At 42.4% G+C, this 24,894-nt stretch overlaps 2 protein-coding genes across 8 annotated transcripts in view; one reads left to right on the top strand and one right to left on the bottom strand.

Moving 5' to 3' along the window:
• DPP6 (dipeptidyl peptidase like 6) overlaps positions 1 to 24,894 on the bottom strand; it is a 445,939-nt gene that overhangs the window by 152,952 nt on the left and 268,093 nt on the right. The gene's annotated exons all lie outside the window — the stretch shown is intronic.
• Positions 11,259 to 18,906, top strand: LOC116653002 (syncytin-A-like). 3 transcript variants are annotated; one of them, XM_032442958.1, is made up of 2 exons: positions 11,259 to 11,841; positions 16,767 to 18,906. In XM_032442958.1, exon 2 carries the CDS (start codon positions 17,260 to 17,262, stop codon positions 18,598 to 18,600), a length of 1,341 nt encoding a protein of 446 aa, XP_032298849.1. In that variant the 5' UTR covers positions 11,259 to 11,841; positions 16,767 to 17,259; the 3' UTR covers positions 18,601 to 18,906. The 3 variants fall into 3 exon arrangements, with proteins under 3 accessions (XP_032298849.1, XP_032298850.1, XP_032298848.1); XM_032442959.1 differs by lacking the exon at positions 11,259 to 11,841 and adding an exon at positions 12,268 to 15,562; XM_032442957.1 differs by lacking the exon at positions 11,259 to 11,841 and adding an exon at positions 12,268 to 15,686.

Raw genomic sequence — 24,894 nt, 5'->3', positions numbered from 1 at the left:
AGAAAGGAAGAAACTGTTCATGTCCACATCATACTGAATACAAACTGCTCTCTCACAATTCTTTTCCAGAATAATTGTGGACGTTATTCCAAGAACATTACATTAAATTCTTAAAGAGATGACAAGAAAATCTTGGAGATTTAAAAAAACAAAAAAAAAAGAGAAACAAGCTTTTTACTTCTCAGATACTGAATAACCAGAACCTATCCAGAACTGTTGAAGATCTGCCAACATTTTCAATGATTTTCAAAGTCATAGTATTTTTACTTGCTCCAGAACTGCTGATATCTGCAAGCACATCCTTCTAAATAATTTATTGGCATTTCTACATAAATTAGATGCTTAAAGGTGAAGATGCCATGAACCTCTGTGGAGGTTGAGTGCTCACTACAGGGACTGTAATCCATCAACCCAACAGATAGATTTCCAAACTGGCTTAAACCCCAGCAGGCTCACTGCTTGGAAAGAGTTCAAGGACTGCAGAGACTGTAGTATGCTGTCGAAACGTCACTTGTAGTAAAAGTACATTCTACACAGAAATAAATCACTGTGAAATAAGGTATAAAACTCAAATACTTATAAATTGCTCATTTAAATCACATGTTCATTACTGCTTACAGAAATGAGCAATGCAAACAAAAATGTCTACTTCAGCTAAAGACAATTATAAAGCACAAGGTAGTTTATAAGGCCAAGCCATCAACCAGAACACACATCTACATAAAGTTTAAACTCTTTGGTAACACAGTGCTTTTCCAACTATTCATTTTTTAAAGCCACAATGGGCTTTTTCTTTGTCTTAATACTATAGAATATTATGATGCTTGCCACCTGCTTAAGATGAGACACCCAGAGGAAATGAGTAAATGCTCTAACATTTACAAACACCATCACTTTATCTTAATGACTAACATGCCCTGTTTAATAAAGCCCTGGCAGCAACTTTATTACATCCTGCACTACTAATGATTTGGTAGTCACCTAATGCATTAATCCTGATTCATGGCTCACCTGAAATATTTATAAAGCACAAAATGCTTAAGTGAAGGTCAGTTGCAGACAAAGCATCAAAGAACAGAAACGGTCTTTGTTAGCTCTAAGTAAATTTTGTTAATTTAGTTTAATAAAGGAAGTGCAAACTGTGGTAAGACCTAACAGAATGCAGTATATCACAGCTACAGCTAAGACAAACATAATTCTCAGAAAAACATAGTGTACAGTTGACAGGTAAGCAGAGGTTGAATCAGATGTTTTGTACGAAAGGTGATCGCGATAGAAAGATAATCAGTGATAAATAGGAAATGCTCACCAATGTTGAAGGCTTACCATAAAATCCACACAGGAGCAATCACCAGAGAAAGAGATCCTACCTTAGTAGTGGTCAGCCCTTAAATGAGATCTGGGAGAGGTGGAGCCAAGCTCCACCCCTTTGGGTAGCACAGCTGAATTACCTTCACCTGTGCTCCTGCAGCTGACTCATTGCTTGCCAAAGGTGGTTCATCAGAGGCTCAGGCTGTGATCAACAGTTCCCCAGATGCTCAGTACAGCAAAATAGAAGATGCCCCAAGTACTTTTGACTTGCAGTAAATTACAATACCATTTTACTACTAGCTTGATTAGGAGCTGGTAGTTCAAACACCTATTTCACTAAAATATACTACAATGGAAACGTTTGGAGCTCTTACATTTTTAGAGAACTTCATACATTAAAATAGCTCATTCAGTGGTACTTCAGACACACAGTTCTATAATTGGATGTGCAATTAAAGAGTGAAAGGAAAATTTTCTCAACTCTCATGGTGCTCTCAGCAGGACATCATGGCTCCCACCACCTCTATGCATCTCATTCTCCTCTTCCATGCAAGAGACTTTAGACAACTCTACACAGATGTGCCTGGTCTGCTCCTCTTTCCCAGCAACATGTATCTCACTACGACCTATTGAGTATTGTAGTACTCTGCATCCACTCTGAACTAAAAGTGCCTCAGGTCCTAATTTCAAACAAGTGAAATTCCCTAAGTATAGAGGAACTGCATCATCTGAAGATGCCCAAGAACCAACATCAAAAAGCCTTAGTGATGGATGAAGCAGAGGCCCCTATTACCAACAAACATGTATGGAAAGTAAGGTGTTGATATACACAAGCTTAGACTTACTAATCCAGAAGACATGCAAATAACTAAAAAACATCTGAACATAGAATGATGCCTACAACGTTGGTAGGTACCAAAGACACCAGCAGGCAGGTAGAAGCTGGGTTTCAGTGGTGGTCCAGCAACAGTGCGGAGCCAAACAAGCCATGTGGCAATAGATAAAAGAATTTGTTATTGAGGGAGGAAGTTTAGTTTCACTGCTTTTACATTTGTAAAAGACCATGTAAAAATTCTTTGGGACATATATGCCCCAAAACAGGTAGGAAATATCAGCCCTGCTTCCAGCAGCATTCATTTTATGAACTATTTCTGAACGTGCTATGTGGTTTTCTACTGGAGCACTTCATTATGGGTTGCATGATGCTGCTGAGGCTGAAGGTTAGCTGTGAAATTTGGGGTTGGGGCGGAAGAATCTTGCACAGCTTGTCTTCTCTTCATTTTGCCCTCTTTGCAGCTGTTTTTTGTTCCCTGTGTAATGGGATGAATTATGGAACAGAAGGAACTCTTTAATCAATAATGTGTTTAATTGCTAAAAATTATTCCACAGCCACAAATTCACAGTCAAAAGACCACACTATTACTGAAGACGCATTATGAGGATAAGAGAAAGAAAGAGTTTTTAGTGTCATTAGCCAAACAATAATAACATAATCCATAAAACTGAAAATATGACCCAGTGAGAGCATATGAACATAAAACAGTGCGGCCCCTAAAATGGAATCATATTGCATTACAGATAATTCCATATAATGTGGCATAAAATGGCCAGCTGTATTTGTGGTTTAAGGTGTGCAGACATATTTATTATGTGCAGCCAGAGTTTACTCTGTTGCATCATGAATTCAAGGAAAAATGCAGTTTCCATCAAATTGAATTGCAGTAACAGACCAGTGCACGCTGAGAAGAACACAGTCCATTGCTCCCAAGTGAAGGATCTATCTAGAAACGTACATGAGACCTTGAACATCCAAATAGTAGACAATGGGTCATACAGCAATGATTAAAATGAACTCACTGCTGTTCTGATATTTTGTATGCAGTGCTTCCTTGCATACTTACTAACTTTGTGATGAAGATATATGTAAACAGCTCAGGAAAATAATCTGCCTCAGCATTTCCATCATAATTAAACACAGTCACATGTTGGCAAAAGTAATGACCACCATCTGCTCAGATCCACGGCTAGTCTGTCCTTCACTACAAATCACAGCCCTCCACATGTTCAACCAAACACCCATCACCAGCTGATTCTCCAAAGTACCACATGAATCATTTGAATATGCAATGTTTGTAACAGACCAGTGCTAATGAATTTGGCCTCTAAAAATGCCAGCCCAGTTTGGGATGTTTTAATACCATTAAATACCTTTAAAAATATGCACCAAACAACTGAGGTTGCAAGATGAGTTCTTAGGAATTAGAAAAAGCCAAGATTTACAATGCCTCTTTAGGCTGTAAGCATTTGGATGCCACATCATGCCACAGCATTGTTTTGCCTACGACCTTATTTATTCTGCCGAGTTTATTTCACACTGTGGGTATGGACAGTGCAGCTCATTCACTAATTAATTTCATCCCATATAAATTTCACACTTTTTTACTTCTCAGCAACTCCTTGCAGTATGGACACAGTCTATTGTATTCGTCTCTCCAAAACCTCAGAGCTTTGTTCACTTAAGGAACTTGTCTACCTAATATATATATATATTTAAAGAAACTGAGAACTGCTACCCTTTCTTTACAAATTCAGAATCAACACTCAGACAGATGAATGTCCAAATCTGCTTATAATTCAGCACACTTAATGTAACATTCACAATGCCCTTCTCAACATCACAACAAATCTTCAAGACAGAGTTTCATTTCACTACACAACCTTGGCTTAATCTCTGAAGCTGTCATACCAAGGAACTGAATAGAATAGGGCATTGAGTGCAAAAAAATATGAATGATCATGTGGCCTAAAGGAGAGCCACAAAGATGATTGAGGGCTGGAGCACCTCCCCTATGAAGATAAGCTGAGGGAGCTGGGCTTGTTTGGCCTGGAGAAGAGAAGGCTACAGGGTGACCTCATTGCGGCCTTCCAGTACATAAGGGGAGTTTACATACAGGAGGGGAGCCAACTCTTTACAAGGGTAGATAATGGCAGGACAAGGGGAAGTGGTTTTGGGTTGAGGGAAGGAAAATTTAGGTTGGATATTGGGGGAAGTTCTTTACCAAGAGAGTGGTGAGGTGCTGGAAAAGGCTGCCCAGAGATGCTGTGGATGCCTCGTCCCTGGAGGTGTTCAAGGCCAGGTTGGATGGGGCCCTGGGCAGCCTGGGTTGGTATTAAATGTGGAAGTAGGTGGCCCTGCATGTGGCAGGGGTGTTGGGGCTTCATGATCCTTGAGGTGCCTTCCAACTCAAGCCATTCTATGATTCTATGGATTAAGAACTGTACAGGAATAACTGTATATACACCAGAGACATATTGTATTTGCATGGAGCTTGACTCTGACAGTAACTTACAGGCAATTTCTAAATGGACACAAGTAATGAATGGGAGTATTTCTCTCATGTTCCATCTTCTTTTTCTTTCTCCCTCTCTCTTTTTGAAGATGCAGAGGCTTTTCCCCACCACACCATGGACATGTTCATCCTTAAAAATAAGAAGGACTCTGAAGAAGTATACTCTCAGGTGCTCAGGTGTGCATCCAGCCCTGCTATGTATTCCTACATTCATATATGCGCTGCAGGGAGGATGTAGATGAACATGTCTGCAAGATACTTTTGCCATTCACAATTATAATGCTGACCTCACTTATGCATAGTCACACATGTATTTTAAGGTTGTGTGCACTGAATACAGTGCAAAACATGGTTCTTCACATTCTTCAGCTGTTACCTGAATTTATGAACCAGCATCTCATGCAACAAACAATCACAGTTGGTGCTCAAAGCAAGAATTCTGTACCATATTCCTTTTAAAAGAGAGGAGCTTCTGGAAGCACACACTACCTCAGAAAAACTGAAAAAAAAAAAAAAAAATGTTTAATCCTGGCATGATCTATTATCTCCTTCATCTGATGGAATAATTCAGTCATTCTGTATGTCATGGCCTGATCCTGTAGCACTTCCTCTTCTAACTTACGGTGTTTTTAGCAAGAGGAAGGATGGCTGCATCCAATATTCTCCTCAACACACAACGATGCATTCTGCCTGCTCAGAATTGCCATGTTAGTAGATGGCATAGGGAAAGGTAATACTGCTTTGGTAAATAAGGTTAAGTTATATTACATCAGTTTTTCATTTGATGAAAGCAGAGACTTTCCATCTCCTGGACTTATTAGATTCAGCAAGTCAAACACATCTAGAGCATAAGGAGCTGAGATGCATAGTGTCTGTTGAAGCATCCACCTGGCATATGCAGATAAGATCAATCTACTCATTCCATAGATGTAATTGCCATTGCACAGAAATTCTACTAAAACCAGTTATTTGTCTGTAAATAAGATGGCTAATTGCACAAGATAGTTGCATATAAATTCCAGACTGCCATGCACGGCACATTGCTGTCATATATAAGAAAATGACATATTCTCTGAACTCATTTTCCATTTTTTTCCTAATTAAATGCACAATATTTCATTATTCCAACAGCTCTTATCAGTGAAAATGAAGGCTATTTCAGTTTAACTACCAAATGCAGCGTGTTTCTCTGTCAGTTAGTGCACTGTGCAGCAGAAGTCCTGAGCAGATGATTTTAGGAGAGGATCTGATGATGCCAAACACTAAGACCCCCCCACAGAAACTCCTAACTCCCAAAGATGCAAAATGATTTATATATACATACATATATACACACACACTCCTAATGCTGAATAAATGACTAACAGAAATTATGTATGCTTTGTTCCTATTTAACAGCAATGAAACAAAAAATTCCTTTAAAATAAAATTACAGCATCACATAGTCATGAAGGTCAGAAAGACCACTAAGATCATCTAATTCAACCATCAAACCATGCCTGTGACCACTCAAAACAATGACACCGAATGCCACATTTATGCTTTGATTGAAAACCTCCAAGGATGGCGACTCCACCACTTCTCTAAGGTAACCTATTCTATAGCATACAGTGTAAGGTGTTCTGGTAGACGTAATATAGAAAATAATAATACCACAACACCAGCAGACTGGAAGTCTAACACACAACAGATGTGTTTTAGTAGTAGAGTGGGAATTTGTTGTCAGTGCCTTTACGCATATAGATATGAGATCTGTCACTCTGTCCAGATACAAAATATTCCATTTTATTAAATGATTAACATAAATGAAACAGCACAAATTTTCCCATGTGGAAAAAACAAGAGGGGAAGAAAAAAAGCACACAAACATCAATAAAACATAATTTAAAGTGCAACATTTCTCAGCTCTGGACATGAAAGAAATTCAATAAGAAAGCTGTTGCTCAAACACCATAGCTTGTCCTGACTGTGAGTCCTTCTTTATGCATGAGGATTTCGAAGCCTAGTGAGTATGCACAGAGCATTCCCAATGATCCACAGCCACAGGGAAGAGATCTGGCTGGGATTTCATGCAGGAATCTGCTAACAAAATAGCAAAATACAGGTATGGGAAAAGCTGTGCTGTGCACTAGGATTCAGGCATCCCTCTGTAACAGAGCTATCCCGTATGACTGTCTGTTTTCACTGCCTTGCTGCATGTCAGCCTTCTCTAGAGCACACTTCTGACACTTTCCCATTAGGAATCATAGAATCTGTGATAAACTCTGTGCCTGACAGCTCCTTCTCCCTCTCATGTTTTGCAGGAGGAGGCCTGGTGAGCCCCTGAACATCTGTTGCCAGATCTCACTTGAAACTTGTGGAAATGCTGGAAGATGTACAATGTCCTTGTCTGTAGGACAGAAAGCTGCAGTGTTTGTAGTAGCTGTACACGGTCTGGATCTGAATACAAAGGGTCAGGAACGCAAACAACAGGGAACGGGTCAGAAACAGACCACACAGGACTGGTGGAAATATGAAATTTTACTCCCATCTTAGCTGAAAAATGGCATCTTTGTGAGCATATCTCAGCCTAGCAATGCATTTCTCAACACCAATGAGAGAATTTGGGACTGTGAAGCCCATCTACTGAACGCAGACAGTAACAGTCTTGAGATACAGGCTACCCTCAGAAATTCTGCAGTCAGAGCCAGTCTTTTCAGCAAAGAGATACTCATCTCCTTTCATTTCCTGTGGTTTAAGCAGTATCAGAACTGATAGCAGAACTGATAGGGATACAGGACACAAACCTTAGATGTTATTTAAATATATCAGTTCAGGGGAAAACACAAGTAAGTCATGTCAACAATGTGAGCAGCTCTATCAGCCAGAAAATTTTTATGCTTAAAGCTTGAATTCCCCAGAGAAATCTTCAGGCTCAAAGAAGCAGCAAACTGCCGTATAATTCATCTTCATAATCCTGATGTGTGATTTTTATTGCTGACATACTACTGCACTCCTGGCTTTTATTATATTTTGACTCCTGTTAAAGGTGCCCATGGCCTTGCTGAGGTATAACGCAATACAATCACCTCTTCTGGTTTATTCTTTCTGTAGCCAGTACAGGATTCAATGACACTGCCTTGGTGGAAGCTAAAAGCTGGACTTTGCATTTGCTTCAGCAATGCCAATCTATTGCAATAGCATTGATTTCAGTGACAGTATATGCAGTTTCACCTGGAGACATCCATCTTTGGTAACCCTTCTCGATATACATACAGCTGGAAAAATAGAGGGTGATCTGAGAAAAGACAGCTGAGCATTTGCCCTTTTTTATAGCATTCCGCAGATATCTGGTACTGAACACTGTCCAAGATAAGGCACTGGACCAGCAGATCCTCTGCCTGCCCTCATAAGGTCATCCTTATGTTCTTTCATAAAAGCAAATACCCAGAAGTGCACCAAGCCTACTTAGTAGAATAATGTTTCAGAATCCATTTATTTACTTACACAAAATATTTGGATTCTCTTGTTTAAATGGGGATTATAATTAATGTACTGTTGAATACATCTTAAAAATCATGCAGTATTGAGCAAACCATTTAATCTAACACGGCTAATTTGGAATCAATATTAGAATTAATTCCCTACTTTATCTGTCTTTTGAAATGGCATAACAACATAGCCTGCATCAGTTCAGCCCCACGGGACAGCATGAAATGCTGGTACTTGAGTCCTACTTCCCCCTGCTAAGTAAGATTGATCAGCAAGGATTGCTGCTGTAAGGAACACTATACAGGAGCAGACCATGTCCAAAGGAAAAAAAATATAAGAAAGTAAAAAAAAAAAGTTGTACAATGTTATTCATCTGATCTGATGTTCGACTGCATCTTTAAATCAGGCTAAGCTTTGCTTTAGGTCAGTCTTAAGGACTTGTCCTCCCCATGTCTATGTGGGTTGCTGATAGTCCCACACTCACTGTGCCTGAAGGAGGCTTAGGGTATAGGCACTAATAGGAGAAACATCACATTCCTGCTGGCTCCAATGAAGGAAGGGCTCAGCCTGTGGTGTGCAGCCCCTCCAGTGCACACCATTGGTCACCTGTATCTCTTCGTACAATCAACAGCAGAGATACTCCAGCAAATGTTGAACTCCCTGTAGCGACCAATGAAAACTTAAACAGCTCATTATTTTTGAAAATCTTTTCCAAATAAGTGTTTCTATTATCCATATCTCAATACAATGGCTTTGCTGTCCCACAGGGCCTTTGCAGTGCAATGGAAAGCAAAACAGGTTGGAGAAAGCTGCTTCCCACTTTCCCTTTCTCAGCCACCAATTCCTTGGTTGATGCCAACCAGCATGTAAGCAAGGATCAGCAATCAGGAAAGGGGTCAGAAGGCTATACATGAAGTAGTTAGAAACTGTATGCCTCCATGGAGAGATCAAAAGGATTTAATGATTTAGAACTTCCTTTCCAGAATCTTTCAATTCCCATGACTTATTTAGTTTAATAAGAGCCATGAGTGTGCAGACTTACTCACAGTATTGACAAGCTCCAGTATTTACTCCAGTATTGACAATACTCCAGTATTTCCTTAATGCTCCTATTTCTTTAGCCATGGGATTATTAAACAGTGTTTCTTGGAAAAATAACCAAATAAAAGCTTTTAGGCCTTCATAATGCAGGAAAACTGGTTTTAAATGACTTTAAATTGAAGTCTTTGTTCTTAACATTGTGCTGCTAGCAAAGTCACACTCTCTTAATGCAAAAGACCAACAGGAGTGACAAAATCAAAACAGATCCCCGATTAATACAGTTTGCTTCACGGCTTGTTGCTATATCTACACTGACAACAGTCAACCGTGGGGCTGGCACTGGGGAGCTGCTATGAAACCAGTCTTAATTAGGAAACAGATTCCCCTCCACCAGAAATTCCTTCTTGCATGGCACAGACCTCCCTGCCAACATTTCCATCCTCCCGTAACAGATGCCCCAGTTACACATTTGCTTCTGCAGGTTTACTCATTAAAACAGCTCAAAGAAAAAGTCTACGTGACTTGACTGTTAAATCATTTCATGTAATAAGAAAGGAAAACAAAACAGTAACAAAAACTTTCACGTTTTATTAATTTAACAATTTTCGGCAACTGCTGCTACCCAGCTGAATTTAACAGCGCACCAAGTTGTGGCAATACTGACAGATACAGAACATGCTCGTTATGACATTGTTAAAAGCAATGACAACACAAACCCAAGTTCTCTTGGAAGATTACTGTGAATCTCATGGCTTTTTCATAACTAAGATCTCCCTTGTGTCTTATCTGCTCTAGATTTAAGATGTGCAGCAGCAGGCAGCAACAGCAGCAGGCAAAAGCAGTTCTTCTGTTGCCAGCCCTGCCAAGCTCAAAGAAGATACACAGGAAGCAGAGAACAATTAAGCCCAGTTATCAGGACATGCTGTCTCAATACAAAGCATCACTGCTACATTTTGTCCCATAATTAATTTACACTTAGTTACAGAAATGTTGAGGGAACTGTGAGAAGAAAACTGCCAGAATGGAGTTCTGGCTATCACAGATATTAACATTGCTGAGACCAAAATGTATCAAATTAAAAGCTGCAAACAAGTAAAAGTTACAAATATTAGACAAGAGTTTTCTTTGAGCCACGTTTTAAATTCAGTTTCCACTCAATTGGGAATGCAAAGCACAGTTAAGCCTGAATATAAGTAAAAAGCTATTTCACAACAATGATTTGGTATATGAAAAATCTCTATGCTTAAAATAAAGAGAGCTTTGATCCTTCCTGAACATACATCCATGCAGATCTCCCTGTGGTCATTTTTGGACATCCGGTCTTTCTAGTTTGCTTTCTGAACAAGATACAACATTTCCATTACTCCACATTTCTCCTTGGCCTATTTGCGCTGTGTGAGATGACAAAATACAGGGGTTGGGAGCTCAGCATCCTGGTGACTGGATGCCAAGATGTACAAAGAAACAGTGTATGTTGTGTCTTGGGCTAAAAAAAGTAGCTAGCAACATGTAAAAGGTAGCTGGCCATCTTCCCACTGGGAAAGAGAAAGAAAAAAGCAGAATAAGGTAGCAGGCATCTCTGTTTTCATGCTTCAGCTTTCAAGGCTCATCTGGGAAAAAGAAAATACAGCCAGGAGTTCACCTGAAGAAATACGTCCTTACACTTAAAAAATATTCAAAAATATATAAATATATATTAAATGTTACACTACCAAGGCACCAAAACTGACCCTTCTGCTGGGAACACGCTAAATTTGATGAAACAGTTGGAAACATTGTTTTATATTTACTAGGTCTGAATGCAAGGGAAACATCCAGCAACAGCAATAGAGATAAAACATATCTGGTGACTAAGGCCAACAACTCAGAGGTAGGTCAGGAAAATTGACTTTAGCAGGTTCAGAGCTGAGAGCTGAAGTTGGCCCATGTGTTGCCAGGTGAGTCCATTTTTTCTTCACATGGTCAATCTGCTTTCCTAGTCCAATTAATATTTAGTTGCTTATACAGCTGTAACAAGAAAGACTGAGAAGAACTCTAACCAGGGCACCCAGCTGCTGAATGGTTGGCATGTGTGGAGAGTGTTTATGCAGAATGGCTTTGTGAGAAAGGACATGATGAAACTCCGTTAGTTAAATTGTAAGAGAAGGTACGTGATTGAAGGCACCAGCTGAGGAGAAATCAGGATGTGAAAGACAGGATATGTAGCTAAAGACAGAATATGTAGCTAGAGGCAAGGACGGCCTAAGGGAAAAACAAGATGTGTAGCAATGTATAGACATAGCTGCGAAGAAAAAGTAACTATAAGGCTAACCACAAAGGTCAGATGAAGTAATATGTAACCCACCAATCCTGAGCTTTACTTTTGCAATATGCATGAGCTTATTACTGACTGTATAAATGAGATGCTGTTACACCTAATAAACGAGACCTGTTGATCATGATAGCATGAGACTCGTCTCCCGTGGTTTCTTCCAACAAATGGTGACACCGACGTGATACCTGCCAGGGGAAAAGAGCTGCCACGAATGAAGACTGCGTTGGGTTCGGGTCCCGCAGCTAGACGGATGACGAAAGAGCCGCGCTTAGGTGCTCCGCATCTCTGGTGACCACAGCGGTGGGCTCGACCGATACGTGCTGCCGAAGCTTGGAGGGCTGCAACGGCGTCGATGTAAGTAAGCATGGATAGGCAAGCAGCATATGATTTGTTTACCGCTTTTCTTAGGTGGAGGCAGTTTAAAGCTATAGACTTGGAGAAGGATCTCCCTGCTTTGTTGAGCCATGCAGTCTCGTGCGGTTTCTTTGCTAACCCCCACACAGTGCATACATCAGAGGAGTGGCGACGGTATGGGGACAAGCTGTGGGAGTTAGTTTTAGAGGATGATAAGTCAGCAAAAAAGATAAGTAAGTTGTGGAAAGCAGTGCATAATGAGTTGTTGATGAGTCAGGCGGAAAAAAGGGCAGCTCAGGAAGCTCAAGCTGCGCAAAAACAGAATCAGGATTATGGGTTGGCATGGGGCACTAGCACCCCGAACCCCCCCGTTTTTTCCTCAGTTGCCTTGCCGGGTGCGGCCTCAGCGCCCTCCGCACCCCCTTGTGGAATACAGGCTGACCCAGTAAAGGAGCCCACGGGGGTCTCCTCTGTCCCGGAGCCGTCGGCTCCGCACAGGTCAGATCCGATCCCTGGGGCTGAGTCTGATCTTGCGGAGGCTGTCGCAAGGGAAAGACGCGAGTTGTGGTCTATGCTGGCAAGGCACGGGATGGAGGATGGCGATAATGAGTTAGTACAGACAGCAATGGAGAATCTTGCATTCCGTGTCATCTATACCCCCAACCCGCAGGGAGGGGTCCTAGCTGAAATTCGACCTTTGGACTGGAAGATGCTGTCACAGCTACGGGCTACAGTAGGGACATATGGGGTGACTAGTGAACCGGCCAGGCAAATGATAGATTATCTTTTTAATGCGCATGTCCTTCTCCCAGCGGATATTAGAAGTATAGTGAAATTGATTTACACCCCTCATCAATTAATAATGTTTAATGCCCATTGGCATCAGGAGGCTATGGCTTCCGTAGCAGTACAAAGGGGACCAGGAGATCCCTTGGCGGGTATAACCTTAGAACAATTGATGGGTCTTGGGGCGTGGACTCGAATAGAGGCTCAGGCAATTTCTGATCCTGATGTTTTGCGAGAAACTATGAATATAGCCAGGAAAGCTATGGATAAGATAAAAGTCCCGGGAGGAACGCCTATTTACATGGGAATAAAACAGGGGCGTGAGGAGCCGCTAGGTAATTTCATAGATAAGGTTGTGGATGCCATCAAGAAGGCTAGTGTTCCAGAATACATGCAAGGGGCGCTGATTAAGCAATGTGTGCTCCAAAATGGCAACTCCTCAACCCTATCTATTGTCAATACACTGCCTGGGGATTGGTCAATTCCCGAGTTACTAGAGAAAGCTGCCTCAGTTCCAACTGGAGCCCAGGCCTTTTTAGTGAGCGCTTTGCAAAAGATTGGCGACGGTTTGCGTGAACAGGCAAAGGCATTTCAGGAACAATCAAGATCCGCGCAATCCCAGGTTTTAGCAGCCCTTGCACCCCTCCAAGCTGCAGTCTCTATAAGCCCCCGCTCGCAGAACAGCTCCTGCATGAAATGCTTCCGTTGTGGAAATACCGGACACATCCGTCGTGAATGCCAAGCAACTGGGGTTTGGTGCGGCAAGTGTCAATCCAATACCCATAACGCCGCTGCATGCCGTAGAAAGTCGGGAAACGCGAGAAGCAGCGCGAGCAGCAGCCGCGCTCAGACACAAATGGCAGCTGCAGTAACAGCAAACCCCAACAGCGACAGCCCCAACCTGCCACCAGCGGGAGCCTCGGCTGGGACGTGGCAGCCTCAGTAGATGTTACTATTTTGACCAACCAGCCTCATCGAATCCCTACCGGACTAATTGGCCCTGTCATGATTAACGGTCAAGCAACCGGAGGATTGTTAGTGGGCAGATCATCCGCCAGCATGATGGGACTATTTGTTTTGCCCGGAGTAATAGATGCGGACTACCAGGGGGAAATTATGATCATGGTACACACCCCTTACCCACCTGTAAAGATACTTAAAGGACAGCGTTTGGCTCAACTAGTACCACTGCCACAGTTAACGAAAGGGATGGCTCCCCTTAAGCAGGAACCAAGAAAACAAGGAGGGTTCGGCTCAACTGGGGAGTTAACCCTACTCACCCTCGATTTATCAACACACCCAAAAAGATTATGTACTCTACGTTACCGTGATCAGAGCATTACTCTGACACAACTGTTGGATACAGGCGCAGACACGTCTATTATCACCCCAGGGGAATGGTCATCCGGCTGGCCGCTTCAATCTTCAACTACCACGGTGTCAGGGGTTGGAGGAATGACACTGGCAAGCCGAACCCCCATGCTCACAGTAGAAATAGACGGCAGGAGAGACACAGCAGTTTTTTCGCTTACATTGCTCCCACCTATGGTATCCTGCCTTATCAGTAGGGACGTGCTGGCCCAACTGGGTCTTGTCCTTACCAATGAGCACCCTTCAGTGTAATGGCCATTGCTTGGACTTTCCCACTACCACTTGTATGGACTACAGAGAACCCAGTCATGGTTAAGCAATGGCCGCTAAAATGGGAAAGTCTTCAGCAAGCACATCAGCTCGTGCAGGAGCAATTTGCCCAAGGACACCTAAAACTATCCACTAGTCCTTGGAACACCCCAATATTCGTAATCAAAAAGAAATCCGGAAAGTATCGTCTACTGCATGATCTAAGGGCTGTCAACGACCAGATGGAGCCCATGGGGGCACTTCAACCTGGGTTACCCAACCCCTACATGATTCCTGAACATTGGCCCATTCTCATCATCGACCTGAAAGATTGTTTCTTTACAATCACCCTACACCCCCAGGTTACAAAACGTTTTGCCTTTACTCTACCGGCAATAAATAGGGGGGGAGCCTGACAAGCGGTTTGAGTGCACAGTGCTACCGCAAGGGATGCGTAACTCCCCAACTATTTGCCAGTTGTATGTTGACGCAGCACTGCAACCATTACGCTGAGAAATGCCAGACACCATTATTTATCATTATATGGATGATATTCTTCTGGCTCAAAAAGATCCATTCACAGACTCTCAGATCGAACACATCAAAGCAGTGCTGGCAGCCTCCTCTTTAGTTATAGCTTCTGAAAAGGTACAAAAATCCACGCCCTGGAAATATCTAGGATTGCAAATCACTGATAAGCGAGTGAAACCGCAAAAACTAACCATCGCCACGGACATCACTACACTTAATGATGCACAAAAGCTCCTTGGAGACTTACAATGGCTAAAATCTGTAGTAGGTCTCCCAAATACACTGCTAGAAAAACTGTTACCCTTGCTAAAAGGCACGGACCCTTGCTCCCCAGTGACTCTTATGCCAGAACAAAAGGAGGTGCTACAAAAGATTTCAGACTGTATCACTAAGGGGTTCGTCTCCCGCATGGACCCCACCGTACCATTGACCCTCACTGTCTGGAGCAGCGATGTACATCTCCTTGGCGCAGTCACTCAGCATAAAAAGAAAACGGGGGAGAGGGTCCTGGAATGGATCTCGCCACCTCTTCAAAAACGGAAAACAATAACCACAAAAACTGAAAACCTGGCAGCAGTGGTCAAAAGGGGCTGCATGCGCATATTAGAGATCAGTGGTCTGGAACCACAGACAGTTTATCTCCCCATGGAAAAAGCAACACTTGACCGGTAACTGCTAAATTTGCCAGACCTAGCTGAAGCACTCTTAGCCTCAGGAGCTAAAGTAGAAACAGGTCCACTTGTCCCACGAGCACTGCAATGGATCGGTGAATGGAGCTGGATAGGTATGCCTTTGCGAATGGACAAACCCATCTCGGAAGCCATAACTGCTTATACTGACGCTGGGAAAAAGACACGCAAGGCAGCCATCGTTTGGGAGAAGGAGGGAGTATGGCAGCAACACACGCTGTAGGTGGTCCCTGAAGACAGCTTACAAACGCTAGAACTTCTTGCTGTAGTGTAGGCCGTTTCTAATATCGTTGAGCCTTTGAATGTGGTCTCAGATTCCCTCTATGTAGTAGGAGTGACCTCAAGAATTGAGGATGCAGTTGTTAAGGAGGTTCAAAACAAGCGATTATATGAGTTACTTTTACAACTCAAACGAGCCCTCAGGAACAGAACAGAGCCTTAATCTATTATCCAGATTAGGAGTCCTAAGTTAAGCACTGGTTTAGGGGAAGGCAATCAGAGGGCAGATCGACTGGTATCGGTTGCAGTACCAATGTCACAGTTTACTCTGTCAAGGGAAGCCCATGCTACCTTCCATCAGAATGCCAGAGGACTGCAAAGGCAATTTCAGATCTCATACAGATGCTTCTGCCATTGTTAGGAGCTGCCCAGTCTGTGCAAATCACAACGGTGGGGTGGGTCTGGGGATTGGAGTTAACCCCAGAGGTCTATCAGTTAATGAAATATGGCAAATGGATGTTACGCATGAACCCAATCTGGGTAGGTTAAAATATGTGCATGTTACCATTGACATCTACAGCAATTTTATCTAGGCAACTGCTCAGGCTGGGGAAAGGGGCATCCATGTAACCCGACACCTCACAGCATGTTTTGCAGTAATGGGAGTGTGCAAACAGCTAAAAAAAGACAATGGTCCTGCCTACATGGGCCAAAAGGTTCAGCGGTTCTTACAGCAATGGGGTGTTAGGCACATTACAGGCATTCCGCACAACCCGCGGGGACAAGCAATAGTTGAATGAGCAAATGGTACCTTGAAATCTTACCTAAAGAAATTTTCGGAGATTCAGGATGTACAGGAGAGGCTTTCTAAAGCGTTGTTTGTGTTGAATCATTTATGCATAATGGGAACCTCAAACTGTCCTGCAGCTGAGAAACATAGGTTACAAAGCCCAGAATCAGAAAAGCAACTCGAGGAAGAAATGTGGGTTAGGTATAGATGCTTGAAAACTGGAGAATGGAAGGGCCCTGCAAGAGTGCTTTATTTAGGGCGAGGCTACCTTTGTGTTTCGACCCCTACAGGTTCTGAGTGGACGAAGCCAGCGAGGTCACCGCATCCTGGAGAACACGGTGAACGTGGATGAGCGTCTTCGGCTGGGTGAATGTGGAAGAGTGTCTCCGGCTGCTGGAGGAGCCTTACCAGACCTTCCTTCGGCATGTTTTGTCAACAGTGACAGAGACATTCTATGATCCATATACCTAACTGGTGCGAGCACTAATAGCTCTACGAGGACCAATTCCATCCATTCGCGGGTGTTGGGGATGCGGTGCGCGCGTAGGCTGTAGGGCCCAAGTATTGCTCTGTTGTGGCAGTTGTGGGAAATTGGGCTGGTACCCACAATCAGTTTTTTACGAACCGAACGCTTTGTGGTGCAGAGTGTCGGAATAACTGGTGGTCGCAGAACGCAGAAATTGAGGGGCTATAACAAGGATCCTTGGCCAGGCATTTCTGGAACCTTAGGCATTGGGTTAAGAGAGCCCAAGCTACTGGGAGGTCTCGCATCATAAATTACCAATGTGGCCTTGGAATCAGAGCTTTTGGGGCCTGAGAGCAGCCCTGGTGGTACTGGTTTGGCTGCGATGCTGTGGTGCATTTTGGGCCCCTCCGCAACCTAAGGAAAATATCTGGGTTACGCTAGCTAATAAGATGGGCCAAGATGCCATATGCTTAGCATTATCATCTCCTGGCAACCCTTTTTCCACCTGCTTGGTAGGCATACCCTTGGACACTCCTCCATGTCCAGAAGGTGTCCCGCCTTGTCAATCAAATAATACAAAGGGCTATGCGGACAATTGGGACGCGTACATACCCCATTTTCCCATAGCCCCCCTAGAACCACAAGAGTTGGAAATTCTAGGATCGGTAAAGGCCGATTGGTGCATATATTTTAATTGGACCGGCATTTATCAAGTTGGACCTGACAGATCAAGCATGAAACCAAGAAGTGTAAATTCTAGCCTGCTCGTATATAGAAATCAATCAGTATGGTGTAACTATACAAGCACCAGTATATCTGTCTCATCTAACAGCCCTATAACACTGCCCTATGGAGTGTTCTTGATATGTGGAGATCGGGCTTGGGCAGGAGTCCCCTCTAAGATAGTAGGAGGACCATGTACATTAGGCCGTTTAACACTGCTTACTCCTAATACTTCCATGATCCTCCAGATTCACAGACAGCACTCCAGGGTGAAAAGGGTGACTCATGCCTTTACCCCAGACTGTAGAGATGGGGTACAATTTTGGTCTACAACAGGAAGAATATTTGCCTCTGTTTTATCAGCTAATGTGTCGGCTGCTAAAGCATTAGCCATGCTAAACGGTTTGGGCTGCTGGCTAGCAAAACAAACGAATGCCACCTCAGAGGCATTATCTCAACTACTGATGGATGTGGATTCAGTAAGGCACGCTACACTCCAGAATAGAGCAGCAATTGATTTCCTGTTATTAGCACAGGGGCATGGGTGTGAGGAGTTCGAAGGCATGTGCTGCATGAATTTGTCAGACCACTCAGTATCTATACATAAGCAGCTACAAACACTGCACACGTTAACCAACCATTTGCAAGTAAATTCCGGCTTTGGTCTTGACGACTGGCTTAAAGGCTTAGGTTTAGGCCCCTGGCTCACTTCTCTGCTACAGCACTTGATTACAATTGGCCTAGTACTGATGGCCATCATATTAATAGTTCCCTGCCTCTTTAAATGCTTGCAAAATGCACTAGTGAGAATGGTTGACTCAAAATACAATGCCTCCTTAGTTGTTCAAAAAGAAAACGGGGGAAGTGTGGAGAGTGTTTATGCAGAATGGCTTCGTGAGAAAGGACATGATGAAATTCCATTAGTTAAATTGTAAGAGAAGGTATGTGACTGGAGGCAGCAGCTGAGGAGAAATCAGGATGTGAAAGACAGGATATGTAGCTAAAGACAGAATATGTAGCTAGAGGCAAGGACGGCCTAAGGGAAAAGCAAGATGTGTAGCAAGGTGTAGACAAAGCTGCAAAGAAAAAGTATCCATAAGACTAACCACAAAGGTCAGATGAAGTAATGTGTAACCCACCAATCCTGAGCTTTACTTTTGCAATATGCATGAGCTTATTACTGACTGTATAAATAAGATGCTGTTACACCTAATAAATGAGACCTGTTGATCATGATAGCATGAGACTCGTCTCCCGCGGTTTCTTCCAACAGGCATGTTCCTTGGGGAGGTGGGAGAATGGCAAATAACCTAATTTCTGTGCAGCTTGCTCTTCTAGGCACTATTTTTTAATTTATTTATTTTTTTTACCAGAATATTCATTGGTTTTGATTCTTGGTTTTTGTTTTTCTATTTTTTTCCAATTAGATCCAAGAAAGAGATTATAAATTCAAAAGGTAAAAAAAAGAGAGAGAGAAATGTTTTGTCAGGCAGAATATTTCTCCTCACTCACAATCACAAATAAAATGTGTGGCACAACTTTGGGCCTTCCAAAGTGTCTCCAAATTGGTGAGACTCTCCTCATTTCTTGTATTTGGGAAAAAGATCCAGATGGTCCCTCCCTGCTGAGGACATCTCACAGCAGGCTCCGCACTCATCCCAGCTGGGTTTGGCAGCATCACATTTTCCTTTCCAAAGGCTGCAACCCAATGTTAGTATAAGTGATGGGGTTGGTCGCAGATTATCAAATCTTAACAGAAGGAACAAACTTAAAGACTAAGAAAACAAAGAAAGTAACAAACAAAAAAAAGTTTAAACACAGAAAAACTTGGTGATGAGCTCTGTTTTACCCAAGACTTTTAGGCAGGTTGCTCCTTCTCCATTCCATTTGAGATAGGGCACCTCCTTACTCCTCTCCTTTTCACCTCATCTGCCTTTTCTCAATCTAGCCCAAGGTCACTCTTTTCAACCTGGTTAAACCTCCTCTCTAGAGCATCTGAGGTGACTATAAAAGCAGATGGCTCTACATTGTCTGATGTCCCTTGAAACATCAACCAGGAGGTGCGACACTACAGCTAACAGTTTTCTCTCCCATCCTCCTTCCCATTCTCAGCCTTTCTGTTGTTAGTAAATTACACACTCAACACACGCCTCAATGAAATCACTGCAATACCTAATCAACACATTGCATCTATTACGTACTGAAATGTTTCTCCTGCCGTTCTCATCCATCAGTGAGCCACAAGCTGAAACAGCATAATTGCGGATAATATGTTGTTTTCAGAAGTTGCTGAATACATTGAATTTAAAAGGGGATCTATGAAAGTTGAATGATTCCCAGGACTATTGCAGAGCTAAGTATCAGCTGCCCACTGCTAACTCAGCCATTTCAGCAGTGAGGCACATTTGGATATTGCAACCAGTGGTATTTCTGCAAGAAACAGGAACTATGTACAGTTTCTGTATGGAAGAAATTAAACATTGATCTGTACAGACTCTACACCTGTTCCATGTGATGAAAAACTCTTATCTTCTGTCACAGCAAAAGGCAATGGACAAGGGCAACATTTATTGACCCAACCGTAGCTATGACACGATTAACAGCAAAGTGGTTCCAGCAAAAATGCGTGTGATTGACCCTACTTCATTAGTCTGAAGACTGTAATACAAACTGAGAGCAAAGCGCCCTGACTGAACAGACGTACTGCAGTACCTGATTCATTTAATCTTATTTCAGCTCCAACAACCAAAGTTGTCTTTATGAGACAATACATTTATGAAACAGCCTCTATACAAGTACTGGTCCAAAGATAAAATAAGTGTATTTTTTCTGGATTTTTATTTCAAATAGGTTTTCATGTGATAACTTCATCTATTCAGCAGTAGGTGTATGACTGGGAAGGTAGGTAGATGCAGTGTTTCAGATGATCTACATTCAAGACATCACAAAGATGCATTTAAAATGCTGTGTTAGCTATTATCTTTGATACCTGACTCTGCAATAAGCATCAGTTTAGCGAACATCAGTTTATGAACCTGCTGTTGGAATAATGATATAGAGGACAGCAGAAAACCTTTGCTAATGACAATCCAAATACCTTTAAATTGTAAGCTGTGGAGCAAAAATAATGCAGCTTTTCCTTGGCTCCAGCACTCTTACATGAGCAGACACAGGCTCAAGCCTGTAAAGTTTCCAAAATGATTCTGAAAATGATTTGACTCTTTTTAAAGGTATACAACACACAAGCCAAGACGGACTGCAATGTTTTAGATTAGGCTCAAAGCTATTAACTTCTTCCCAACTCCAAGGGTAGAACCAGTTCCCATTTTTGTCTTGGAACTGCTGTAGAAATACAGTAATGATCATTTGTGCAGCACTGTGGATGACACTGTCAGGGGAAAGGAAGGAGCAGGACCAGATCTCCAGTCCTACAGCCTTCCTGCATGCTGCAGATGCATCTGGACAGCATGGGAAAATAAGAGAGCATATAGTCCTCAGTGGAAGAAAAAACATCATCTGGTATTTTCAAAATGCCAAAAGGAAATTAGCAACTAATGAAGTTGCAATTTGATAATCCCAGCTAAACAGGAACAGTGTAACAGCACACCAAGAGAACTGCCATCCTTCCTGGCTCTGGCTCTTGCCTGGGGTATCTCAGAGCATCTCCACGGAACTCTGAGCTGGTTTACATCAGCAAAGAATCTGAATATTATTAACATTTCCCTTCAGATGTTTCCTCCATTTTTAACATTATCTGTGCGCTTCAAAGGAAAGGAAAATCTGGCAACAGCCAAGCAGCCTATATTCAGCAGCCTGTTGATGTGAAACCCAGCACGAGACATGATCTGAATTAGGAAACCTGTCATTCATCCTGACTTGTCATTGACCACACCTCCTTTACAGACTTAAAACAACTAAAAGAAACACACTTCCATGCTATTCTGAACAGACCTCTATCAGTGAAAATGAGTCAGTGCTATTGGGGCTCTGGCTTCTACAGGGAAGGGAACCAGCTGGCACCTATGGAGCACACTGCTGCACTGGTTCCACCAGCCTTATCCTTAGGATCTGTGAGGATGCTCATCGTTTTTGCCAGCATTTGCTCAACTTATCTTGCCAGGTTCTCTTGCTATACCATTTATTTTTGATGGAGGGTTCAAGCAAATGATTGTCCCACAGAATATATGATTCAAAGGAACAGCAGATGGGAAGCTTAGGAAAATTAGGAGTGAAAAAGACACTTGTGCAAGAGCACTGAAAGACAAGCAAGCTTGTCTCAGACCCTCGCGCCTCCTTCTTCTATTGCAACAGCAATGAAAATTGTTCTGCCTTTTTCTCAGAAGTCTACAGGATTTAGTACTTTTCTTTCCCCACCCTTCCACTTCCTTCCCTTCCCCTTCCGCTTCCCCTTCCCCTTTCCCTTCCCCTTTCCCTTCCCCTTTCTTTGTTTTGAAGATCATCTGTTTGCTGCAGAGAAGTTCAGCCTGTGTTGCTTAATTTAGCAGTTAAGCCTCCTTTTTTTTCTTCTGAATTTTAAAGATGTGGACTGGATAGCCCTGAATCAATGATGTTATCAGGCTTGTTTTTTATTCTAAGCAGTAGCCCATTGCTGATTTCCAGCACAGAATCACCAGTCAGTTTGATACAGTTCATCCTTAATAGACTGAATCATTGGCTGCTTTTGTCTCTTACATAAAAGAAGAATCAGCCTTGGTAATCAGAGCTAAATCCCAACACTAGGAGCCAAATCCCAAGCAACCCTCTCCTTCCTGATGCCAAGAACCCCACATGTCCACTGAATAAAGACAGCACTGTTAAATGCCTTTAGCCAGCACCCAATAACCAAAGATCTCTTCATCTGGTCAAATAATTTACCAGCTCTTTGATACTGAACATCAGAAGGAAGGCATACTTTCTCCTGTTCTTTTACTGCGGAGCAGCCTCTGCAACAGCTGCAGGTAATCTTACCTAACAGTTTCAGTCAGTTTGAATATTTGAAGTTTTTAGATTGGAAAATACTTTTCCAATCTAAAAACTTTCAGGTCCAGGTTATTCCATAAGATGAGACACTTTTTGTTGTTGTTGTTGTTTTGTTTTTGTTTTTGTTTGTTTTTTTCCTTTGATTCTAAAAACTTTATTTACTGATTATCCAAGATGGTAAAGAACAGCAGCACTGCCTTGCTCTCATATCTGCCTCCTTCCAACCATCACTCTAATAGCTTCACCTCTAAATGACAGTTCTGCTGCATTCCAGCTGCTTTGGCATGACGGTGCTCACCTCCAAATGACAGGCAGTGTTGTCAATCTGCATTATCAACCTCGTGCACCACATTTTGTAGCAGATAAAGCTTTATGACTGCATTTTGCACATACATTTCCGAGCATCACCCTGCTTCTGTATGACATCCCAACCTTCAGCAGCAGGGCACAGGAAAGGACATGATCTATGCTGGGCTGCAGAGGAAGCTTCGTTGCTTACTGGGATGGCCAGTTTGTAATGAAGGCACATGTTCTCTGAAGCCTTGCTCACTAGCTTCTGAAATCAGTCATGTAAAGTATTCAGAAAAAGAAACGAAAGCTGCCTGTTTCAAAATGTTGACAAGATGTTAGTGAAAGGGACAGGGTCAGCAGGACTTTGTTCCAGACATGAAAAGCTCAGCTGCTGTTGGCAAGGTGAGTTGCTGGCATTCGGGAAGATGCTCTAAGTTCTGCTCATGTCCTGGGGAGTCTTTTAAGTATTTTTATCACAGCCAGTTGTCATAAAATCTTAAGGAGAACCAGCTAAAATTCAGGCTTTGGTTGTGAGCAACAAAAAACCGACACCAGGCATGAAAAATGCAAATAACTCAAGTCCTATTTGCAGGGAAGCTATAGGTTAGATTAACATCATTGGCGCATAAACAAGCATTGATTCAGGAAAAACAACGAAAAAAACAATGGAAAAACAATATCTGCCCTTTGAAAAGGCAAGTATCTGAGTAGGCCTCTCACTTGCCCAGAGAAGCTGTGGATGCCCCATTCCTGGAGGTGCTCAAGGCCAGGTTGGATGGGGCTCTAGGCAGCCTGATCTGCTGGGGAGCAGGGGCTGGAATTGGATGATCTTTGAAGTCCTTTCCAGCATAACCCTGTGATAACATCTGTGATGACCCATTCTGTGATGCATTCTAACCTATTTGGCAAAGGAAATACCAATATTTTGGCTCTTCATAATTACCCCAATCTGTAGAGTGCCTAAAAAAGAGATGCTTTTTTTTTTTTTAGAGTTTCTGTTTCAGGTGCAAGTAAAAGTTAGAGAAGAATAGACAGAAGAATTTCTTAAATTAAAAAAAAAAAATCTTAAAAGTCAGTACAGACTGGGACATGTTGTTCCAAGCTTTGTTTAGTCATGTTAATCAGCTGAAGAACTTGAGAGAAGGGCATTGGGAAGGGTAACCAAGGGGAGAGGTGATAACGCTCATTTCCTTATCAGTTGGACAGGAGGCAGAATAGAAAGGATTTATAAAGAAAAGCAAGGCTTTGGAAAAACTGTAATGCAATATTAAAAATGATTCAGTTGTGCCTGTATTTATAATATCCAGCAAAGCTGTGCGTTTTAACCCAAACTTCCTCCCTCGAGAAGTTTTGCACATCTCACTTGAGAACAAGGCTCAGCCAAACAGAGATAAAGCAGTTCCCTGCAAGAAGCGCTGTCCTCTGATGACTACATTTTCTGCTCATTTCCAATTAACAAAACAGAATTATTCTGGTCCAAAATCACTGTTTGCTTTCACTTCCTTAACTCCAAGAGGGTGGTTGGTGCATTAGAGAAAGCATATGACGCTCCAAGGCTCCCATGTGTAAAACTCACTGGTGATTTGGTTGTCAAGAACAGTTTTCTGTGATGGCTTTAGAGATATTTTAGCATCTTTTGCATTTGTTGTTTTGTAAAACCTGATTGCCTCCAGCTTCTGACAATCAGTTTGGTGAGGTTTGAGAGAACTGTTTAGAGGACTTAAGGGAGAGGATCAGGATGTGTTATTCCTCCAGAGGAACATAAAGATGGAGTTATTTTCTGTATAGATTCCCATGTGGGGCAATAGCACGAAGCCTGTAGATGTATTTTAGCATTGTACTTATGTGCAGCATGGAGGTGGTTTAATCAAAGACGTGACTATTTCCATAGAAAAGCATCTTGCTGTGTGAATGTTTTGGAGGCAGGCTACACTTGATCAGAGCAGATGCAGTGATAC

The sequence above is a fragment of the Coturnix japonica genome, chromosome 2 (genome assembly GCF_001577835.2).
Source record: "Coturnix japonica isolate 7356 chromosome 2, Coturnix japonica 2.1, whole genome shotgun sequence".
NCBI lineage: Eukaryota > Metazoa > Chordata > Aves > Galliformes > Phasianidae > Coturnix > Coturnix japonica.
This window is presented reverse-complemented; position numbering and strand designations above follow the sequence as displayed.

What these genes read in the sequence shown, in the direction of transcription:
- LOC116653002 (XM_032442958.1), top strand. Translation starts at nt 17,260, where the DNA reads ATGTGGCCTTGGAATCAGAGCTTTTGGGGCCTGAGAGCAGCCCTGGTG.